The following is a 9,443-nucleotide window of genomic DNA, read 5'->3' as shown; positions in this document are numbered from 1 at the left end:
AATATCGTTGCGGTATCAATATCAAGGTCAAAAATATTGTGATTTTTGTTTTTCTCCATATTGCCCAGCCCATACATTGAGCACAGCCCTTTAAAGTTTCCTGTTAATCAGCAACCTTGACCTTGACCTGGGGCTGTGCAATTAATCAAAACTTTAGACGCAATTACAATTTCGGCTCCTAACGATCATAGAACAGAATAATCGAGAAAAAAACGATTATTTTGCACATTTTGTTTTGCAAGTACATTCTTATTTTGTCTTCTTCTAAATGAAAACAAAAACAAACAAAAGTATGAAGGAACATGTTACAGTTCAAGTTGTTTTCACTGTTGATTCCATGTTTTCTAAGTGCAGTATTTGCAACATGTTTCCAAAAGACAATGAGTAATTGTGTTAAATAATCGTGATTTCAATTTTAACCAAAACAAATTGTCATTATGATTTTGAGCTCTACCTTGACCTGTTAAGAGCAGCCATGTTTTTGCCATTATTTTGTAATACAAACATAATGCATAGTTAATGTTTTTAGTCTATATTGTAGCCTTTGTTCAGACTAGAAGCACAGCCGGTCAGGACAGAGTCCTCCATGATTGATGTTCCATACAGGGCATCCCCTAACTTTTTTTTTTTTTTTTTCCGTGGGTATCTAGATAGCCAACAGTAACCCTTTAGTGTCGGACAGACAGGACCTGGCGGTGCTGCAGAGGGAATACGCTGAGGAGGACACAGTTTATCAGCTCAAGATCAAGGTCAGTCCAACCACACTAACTGGAATCCGGTTACTGCACTCTCATCAGGGTGCATTCCCTCCACAGTCCAGGGTGTCATTTCATCCAGAGCCACAAAACCAAACTGTGTGTTGCCTACACACTCAAATACAGTTTTTGCATCATTTCTTTTCTTGTTTTGTTGCAGGACCTACACAAAAAATACTCGTACATTCGTAAGACGCGACCAGATGGGAACTGTTTCTACAGAGCCTTCGGCTTCGCGCATCTCGAGTCGCTGCTCGATGACAGCAAAGAACTGCAGAAGTGAGTGTGGCAGTGGGTGCGGTTTGGGTCTTTGGTTTTGACTTTTCGCAGCTGTGACGATTTAATACATTTATTTTGTATAGTTTTATACAACTCTGTCACGTGCGGATACAGTACATTAGGGCTGCACGATTATGGCCAAAATGATAATCACGATTATTTTGATCAAAATTTTGATTGCGATTATTCTCACGATTATTTGTTGTTTTTAACCAAAACAAATTGTATTGTCACATAGGCTATTTATAACTGCGAGAGGGAGTGTGATGGACGCTACTCACAGAGAGACGGCTGATCATTATGAACGGGTCTAGCACGGGTCGAACGGCGGATACACACGGCGTGTGTATGAAACGTCTGTATCTTCACTGCGCTGCATTTTTATGAACTATGATCTTCTCGCAATGGGTCACATCTCTGGCCCAGGTCCATCAGCCCCGTCTCACGCTGTTACTCTACAAACTGAAGTTAGTTGCATCCAATAACTTCTCCTGTGTTCTTCGCCGTGGCCGCCGCGATAGCAGTTACCCAGAGTTTGATCGTGGGAAGTCAAAATTGTGATCGCGATTAAAATTCGACTAATTGTGCAACCCTACAGTACATACAGTAGCTATACAATTATGTTTAGAGTCACATAACAATTAGGCGTTCTTTTGTGGGCACAGTGCTCTTCGTCTTTTTCCATTGCACTTAAACTCTAACAAAGACTATGGCGGTCATTATGTTTTCTGTCTCTTCAGGTTCAAAGCCGTGGCAACTAAAAGTAAACTGGAACTGGTTAACGAGGGCTTCACTGAGTTTACCATTGAAGACTTTCACAATACTGTGAGTTTCTTGTTCAAGTAAAATACATAAATTGCTAACTGACAAACCTACATGCAGATGTTTTTTCTTTGATACGGAAGTAGCAATTATTCAGTTCAGTTTTATTTAGACAGCGCCAATTCACAACAACATTTATCTCATTGCGCTTTTCAAAAAAGAGCAGGTCTAGACTGGACTCTGTGATGTTATTTAGAGAAACCCAACAATTCCCATAAAATAAAAATAGCTTCCTAAAGTTTTAACAACAACAGTTTACTTGCAAGGATTGTAGACTGCTTGAGGCCTCTTCACAGTCACTGCAGCCAACCTGACACGCCCCCATGTAGGGCTGGGTACCGAACTTCGGTTTTTTTATGGTACCGACCGAAATGTTTCGGTTTTACACAGTATCAAATTATGCCTCGTCTTTCGGTGCCAAGTTTCGGTGATTGGCTGTAACGTTAAACGTGATTGCGTCACCCAGGAAAAATACATCCGTGGTTACGCCGTTAGACGGGGTTCACGTGTATCTGTTGTGAACTGGTTGCGAGCAACGTTGTACCGCTTAAAAATGCCACCTAGAAGAGCGGACCGCAGGCTGCGCAGCCTGCGCAGCCCTCCTCCTCTCAGCCGCCTGTGGGCAATGCAAAACCAGAGCCGACTCCGAGTGATTCAAAATATCCACCACCGGACTCCGCCTCATCAAGGAGTACCGAGGACGGCGCTGTGTCTGGGATTTCAACAGGTTTATGTTTATTAGCGTTACTGCAACTTAACACGTGCATCGTGCTGAGTTAGCGTGTAGCCTTATTTTATTGCTGCGTAGCTAGCTAAATCAAAAGCTAACATTTACAGACAATACTTTGTCCATGTTTGTAAAAATATGCTTATCCATTGGGTCAGCTGGTTAAACAGCTAACCTTATCTTCACTGTTATTTTTATATTCTCCTCACAGTAGCCTCTGACTCTGATGTGTGTGATTTTCTTTCTCAGAATTGATATTATAAAACTGGTATTGAAAAAGGTATCGTTCAGGAACCGATATCGAAGTAAAGGTATCGGTATTGGTACCGGTATCGAAAATTTTTGATTGATACCCAGCCCTACCCCCATGTGACGTCAAAATGACGTAGACTTGGTGACACGGGTGGATTTTAAGTGTTTGACCAGAGGTTGCACACCACTCTATTTTTTTCAGTGACAAAGCAGAAACAGGAAGCACGGGCGAGTTGATGGCAGCACTCTGAGTGACTGCAAGTCTCTCTTGTAAACTTACTGGGTTAAGATGAGTTCTTTTATGGTGATTGAGAAGCTTGATCCGACCAAGTAGGTCATTGAATCAAATTGAAAAGATTGACGTCAATGCTGTTTCCAGTTCTGCCGTTTTTTACCTTCTTCTTCTTCTAGTCCGTAGAAATGGCAAAGTTGGCAGCCTTTCCTCCTCAGTGCCACCTCTGTTAAGGAGAAGACTGCAACTAGTGTCTCACCACCCCGCGGGAGTATAAACAATAACGGGGCTCCCATGACGTCACATTGGCACTCGTCAGGTCGGCTGCGGCGAGCATACCGGACGCTTTATAGAGCCTTAGCTTAGCCAAAATAGTTCATAGTAGTTTGTGGGTAAAACAAAACACTGATACAGATAATCTGCAAGCTGACAAATATCTACCCTGATTTTTGGCCAGCCCGATAATTGGTCGACCCCTATTTTAGACAGTGGTATAGGGATGGTAGTGCTCCAAAATTATGTCAAATTGCATATTCTCTTGATAGAAATAAATCCCATTTACCTGGAGAAAGACCCTTAAACCCCTCAAGAAAATATGCTCACCTAAATTTTTGACAAACCCAGGCAAAACACTGGTTTGAGAATATTTTGTTTCGTGAAGTAAACAGCGTTCAGTGATAGATAAAAATAAGCAAATAAAAGATGTAGAAGAGGAAGAAGAGTTTCACAGTAAGTCAAGGATATCTTGCATCCTGTCGGATTAAGTGTGTGATTCCATTGCCTGTAATTTGCATCATAAGTTGCCATGCCAACTCTGAGTGGTCATCTGCCAAAGTACATGTATTTGGTCAGCTGGAGCCGACAGACGCTCTAGATTTGGCCAGTTGGACAGTCATTTGGCAAGCTCCACACGCACGTATGAATCTAATGATGTGTACAATGTCTCTCCTCCCAAGTTCATGGACCTGATCGAACTGTGCGAGAAGCAGCCGCGCCTGCAGGAGCTCCTGAACTCCTTCAACGACCAGAACGTGTCGGACTACGTGGTGGTGTACCTGCGGCTGCTCACCTCGGGCTACCTGCAGCGAGAGTATGGCTTCTTTCAGCACTTCATAGAGGGAGGACGCTCCGTCAAGGAGTTCTGTCAGCAGGTGGGCTTTTAGAAATGGGCAGTCTGATGAAGGGCGGTGCAATAAATCAAAATGTTTACTGTGATTATGATTTCTGCTCCAAATGATCACAAAAACAGATTTATCGTTAAAAAGATATTTATTTATACTTTGAACTTTTTCTTTTTTCAAGTAAATTTATATTATTTTGTCTTCTAATGGGAAAAAAAGGTTCAAACGCCAAAAGTATTAAGGAAAAATTCACAGTCTGTTCATTAATTTTAGTTAAAGCTCTTTTCAAAAGACAAGGAGATTATTGACCAAATTGATTGAAATTTTTTTCTCCATAAATGAGCATCCCTATTTTGATGCACTTAAGATTAAGTTTTAGCTCCTGAGAAACAAATCTCTATAAGTCTCATAACCGCTTCCTTTTTTCGCCAGTCGGTGGGAAAACATTTTTAAAATAGATGATGATAGAGGATGGTTACCCCCTTGGAAAGGTAAACTAAACTAGAGTGGGGTTGGTTTTAATATGTATTTCATATGTATGTACATATGAAATATTCTAGCAATATGTCACCTAGCATATAAAGCTTTTTGTTTAAAAAAAAACAAAAAAAGTCAGCCATTCTTGGGTGAATAAGTATAAAAAGCACATGTTCAATATCCATTCAAGTTCTGTAGAAACACTCATGTAATGTGCTTGTTTTTCTCTTTTTAGGAGGTAGAGCCTATGTCTAAAGAAAGTGACCACATCCACATCATTGCATTGGCCCAGGCCCTGAATGTATCCATCCTGGTGGAGTACATGGATAGAGGAGAGGGAGGAACAGTCAATCACCACGTCTTCCCTGAAGGTGGCGACCCACGCATCTTCCTCCTCTATAGACCTGGCCATTACGACATCTTGTACAAATAACACTCCTGGCCACAGCCCGCCTCATTCTCCTCCCGCTGCACGCTACAGCACTGGGGTTAAAAAACAACAAAAAGAAAAACGTCAGCAGCAACGTTGATGAAACATACATCTGTGTATACGATCACACTTATGTATTTAAAAAAAAAAAAAAAAAAGATAAAATTACATTACATGCCTCCCTTACCCCTCTCGTCCCAAACTCCCAAGTTTATCCTCAGTCAGCACACCATGGTTAATTAAATAATCTTTGGAAGAAATAGAAGTGACTCCAGGCATTTAGAGTTGTACAGGTTTTTTTTGTGGTTGTAAATGTTATCTACTTGCTTTATGTTGGATTATTTTCCTTTGTTACACTGCGTTTCATTAAGTTTTATTAAAGGGATTTACATCTTATGTGTTGTTTCGTTGTTATTTCAGGTTGAATGTAGGGCTACAACAGGGGATTATATGACCAATTAATCACTTATTTTTGTTGAGGAAAATTACAAATTATTTGAGCCCAAGGGGACATGATCAGTTAGCTTTTTGTCCGACCAACAGCTGAAAAATCAAATGTATGCAATTTGCACCGAGACAGAACATTTCCACATTTGAGAAGCTGAACCAGTAATTGTCGTACATTTTTTGCTGTTTGAATGACAATTTATCATGGAGATAGTATTCTGCCATTGATTGTCAAGCATTTGCATAACACTTTTAGGTATAAAAAGTGATTTGTAAGGCAAAAATATAACAATATATAAATATTGTTATATCTTAAGAGTGATACATTTTTGTAGCTGTAGGAGCCACTACCAGGAATGACATCCAATGCTGACCTACTCAATCCAGTGCATAGTTTCCTTACATGCATACATATTACAGCAAAGATGTAAAACAGTGAACTGAGATGGCTACAGGAGAACAGCTGTTTTTTGTTGACAATCAGTTGCGTGCGTGCGCTTAGTTTACACCCGTATTTACACATGCGCAGTTGCGTCATTACAGCACGGTACGACCTACAACAGCAGGAAATGCCGTCTCGTTGCCGTTTCCGTGGGCTCTTGGTAGCAGGACATTTGGGCAGAGTGAGAACTCTTGCGTTGGACAACAGTGAAGAAGACAAGACACAAGGTCGCTAAGAAAAAATGTCTTTGTTAGCAAAGTCGCTGACACTGTCAGGCAGGAGACTAGTTGCCGCTTGTGTACGGCATCACTCGCTTACAAGTGCGTTCAAATCAACCTATCATTTTTCATTCAGATATTTCAATTAACTGAAATGTGTCTGTGTATGGTGTAATAGCAAGTAACACTTGGCAGTGGCACTGCAGTCAATAAGCTAGCCAGCTAGCTATTTAGATAGCCAACTAACGGTCAGTTGCAACGTTATATTTGACAAGTTGAATAACGTTAACGCTAGTTATCTGTTTTTTTTTTAGGAAGTGTTAATTTCACTTAACGTCAGCACGTTTGTGTTGATTGACACTCTATTTGGCTTGCTACATAGTCATTCAAGAGCTCTAATTTGGATACGTACCATCAATAGCGTTAGCACTTCTCCAAAGTTGTGGACTTGGTTAGTGTTGGCTAGCGGTAGCTAGTTGCCAGTTAGCTAACGTTACACAAAGTTAAAACGAATGCAGTATAACACAACACATGATACATCAACACATCTCTTCAGCAGTTTAAACAATAAAGAGCTGACATTATCATCTTCACAAATGATAGGCTTTAATCCAGGACAGTTTTAGCTATGTCTAATAAACTGGCAACTGAGGGTAGCCAATGCTGCTTTAATTTATTTCCATGAGCATGAAATCACAAAGTTTCTCAGCTTGGTAGATTTTTGTCATGTAGAATTCAATAGTGGCTTCTAAGGACCTAAGAAAAAGTTAAAAGAAAGGACATTTTAAAAAGAGTTTGGCATAAAGTCCCTCAATATATGACAGACCCATGTAGGCTCCAAGGTGAAATGTATTTGTGTTTTACAGCTAACGTTCACTTATTAACTTGCAATATAATCCCATCTGTGTTTCTGCCTAGCTGAACTGATTGAAAACATGGATAAGAAAGCAACCTGGGACCGCTTCTACGCCGAGAGCCGCAGCAAGACAACCACCTTCAAAAACTTTGAGTGGTTCTTTGGCTTCGATGCCGTCCGGGACTTCATTATGCCTCTCTTGCAGACCGAGTCCCACCCAGGTGCTGTGCTACAAGTCCTGGATATGGGCTGTGGCACTTCTGCTCTAGGGCCCTGTATTTTCAGACACTCAGCCCAGCCGGTCCGGGTCACTTGTGCAGACATTTCTCCCATAGCTGTGCAACTAATGCAAGAACATGTCCAAGCCAAAGCCATTCAGCCTCATAATCTTTGTTCTCAGCTTGAGTTTGTAGAGTTGGACTGCACACAGCTTCACAGGCACTGTGGCTATAGCAGTGTGGATCTTATAGTTGATAAGGGCACCACAGATGCCTTGTTGAGGTCTAAGGAAGGGAGAGGGAAGGCCAGTCTGGTGCTTAAACAGTGTTTGAAGGTTCTGCGGAGCTCTGGATCTCTGCTCCAGTTCTCAGATGAGGATCCTGATGCCAGGCTGTTGTGGCTGGAGACAGAGGCCCAGGAGCCGGGGGGGATGGCAGCAGATGTTGGTGTGCAAGAGGTTGGGGAGCTAAGGGGAATGTCTTACTACTGCTACCAAGTGACTCCTCGCCCTATTATATAGAGTGAGGAGACATTCTACATCTGGACTAGTGATAGAATGATTATTGGCCGTTTGGAGATTATCTGTATCAGCGTTTTCTTTGCTTGACAACAGATAAAGTATATTAATTAAACACTGCTTCGGTTTCACTCACCACTGAGTCTGACCTAATGTCCCGCCCACAACACTATCTGACTGTGTGTTAGGTTGAAAGTTTCTAATTTATTAAATAATTGCTTAAGTCCTCCAAACATAGTTTTGTGTTGGTTTTTTTTTACATTTCAGAATCTTAATTTTTACTTTAATTTTCAATGTTTATGTGTATCGCTTCCAAATATCGGTTATTGGTTTTATTAACTACTAATAATCAGTATTGAGAAAAAACTGTATTGGTTGATCCCTAATCTGGACGGTCTTAATCAGTGTTGGGCAAGTTACTTTACAAAAAGTAATTAGTTACAGTTACTAGTTACTTTCAATAAGTAACTAAATTAGTTACTCAGTTACAAATTATAAGTAACTAGTTACTTCAGAAAGAAACTAATGCGTTACTTTCAAGTACGTTTGAACAAATGCTCAAATGTGACCCCACCTCCACCCATCTTTGACGGAACTTTAAATACGTGTGGATGTTCAATTATTTATAACTCTGAATATTATAATTTAAAGGACACTTAATACTATACATATATATATATATATATATATATATATATATATATAATACTATACATTATTAAAAGAAACAATATACACACCTCTAAACTAGTTTAATGTTTCTGTGGGACAAAGTGAGACTAGCCTCCAAACAAATGCCATGCATGTACAGTAGATATTATGTTCATATAGTGGCTTGCTATACCTGTCTCAGAAATTTTACTCAACCTCAGCCAATTGTCAGAATTTATGCGCTTGTCTCATGCACCACGCACTAACCAAGATAGAGCAGCGGCGGTATCAACGTTAATTAGATGGGAAGAGTAATCAGTCGTTACTGAAAAAATCCCATCCTGGGATATAATATTAAAAAAATAAATTGATGATGGTAAAAAAATGGATATGTGTTTTACTGTCACTCAATCTGCCTCATTGAGATTTTTTCTTTTTCTTTGATCGATGCCTCAATGCCTCTAAGTTGGATACACATCTCTCTTCTTAGCTGTAGACCTATCTCTTAATGTTTTTTGGCTTGAGCCATGTGCTTTTTTTGAGTATTAATGCCTCTAATTCATTTTTTCCCACTGACACATTGATCAACTTTTGAGCTCTCACAAGAGTCTTGATGATATAGTCATTAGGTGAGTCGATGCCCTGGGGTCTCTCTCCCTTCTGTTGGAGGAAGGCCACATTACGACAACAATATGGGATGATATGAAAACTGTGTCACTTGTAAACGTGTAAGTGACTGAAATGGTAAGGGAAACCATCTGACTGAGCCATCATAATCTAGTGTGTGTTCAGAGGACTGGAAATGTACACAAACATCTGTTGCACCTAACTGCACGCTGACTGCAGCAGAGGAAATTGCAGCAGGAATTTAACAACTGGTAGAAAAATAGTGTTGAATCTGTTGCACTATTTTATTGGATACACAAGGTGAAAGAGATTATACAGTATGTAGAGAAAAAAAAGGGTGAAACAATGTTTCAATATTTGAAAAAAAATAG

General features: G+C 40.1%; 2 protein-coding genes across 3 annotated transcripts in view; both read left to right on the top strand.

Annotated features, from left to right (window-relative positions):
* Positions 1-5,491, top strand: part of LOC116707445 (ubiquitin thioesterase OTUB1) — a 7,681-nt gene extending 2,190 nt beyond the window's left edge. Inside the window, exons 3-7 of the mRNA XM_032544783.1 lie at positions 651-749; positions 916-1,034; positions 1,775-1,859; positions 4,024-4,218; positions 4,901-5,491. Of these exons, the coding sequence (XP_032400674.1) occupies positions 651-749; positions 916-1,034; positions 1,775-1,859; positions 4,024-4,218; positions 4,901-5,098 (696 nt within the window). The 3' untranslated portion in view covers positions 5,099-5,491. The remainder of the gene's footprint in view (positions 1-650; positions 750-915; positions 1,035-1,774; positions 1,860-4,023; positions 4,219-4,900) is intronic.
* Positions 5,492-6,060: 569 nt separating this feature from the next.
* LOC116707446 (citrate synthase-lysine N-methyltransferase CSKMT, mitochondrial) lies at positions 6,061-7,991 on the top strand. Of its 2 annotated transcripts, none has more exons than XM_032544785.1 (2): positions 6,061-6,304; positions 7,121-7,980. In XM_032544785.1, exons 1-2 carry the CDS (start codon positions 6,226-6,228, stop codon positions 7,795-7,797), a joined length of 756 nt encoding a protein of 251 aa, XP_032400676.1. In that variant the 5' UTR covers positions 6,061-6,225; the 3' UTR covers positions 7,798-7,980. The 2 variants fall into 2 exon arrangements, with proteins under 2 accessions (XP_032400676.1, XP_032400675.1); XM_032544784.1 differs by having other exon boundaries at positions 6,077-6,211; positions 7,121-7,991.
* The last annotated feature ends 1,452 nt before the right edge of the window (positions 7,992-9,443 follow it).

Source organism: Etheostoma spectabile, chromosome 19, assembly GCF_008692095.1.
Source record: "Etheostoma spectabile isolate EspeVRDwgs_2016 chromosome 19, UIUC_Espe_1.0, whole genome shotgun sequence".
Taxonomy (NCBI): domain Eukaryota; kingdom Metazoa; phylum Chordata; class Actinopteri; order Perciformes; family Percidae; genus Etheostoma; species Etheostoma spectabile.
Note: the sequence above shows the minus strand (reverse complement) of the source record. Positions and strands in the feature narration are given on the sequence as shown.

Bases quoted from the DNA above. Each gene is read 5' to 3' on its own strand.
- LOC116707446 (XM_032544784.1), top strand. From the start codon at position 6,112: ATGCCGTCTCGTTGCCGTTTCCGTGGGCTCTTGGTAGCAGGACATTTG. The intron at 6,212-7,120 runs GTCGCTAAGAAA...GTTTCTGCCTAG, and splicing joins TGAAGAAGACAAGACACAAG to CTGAACTGATTGAAAACATG.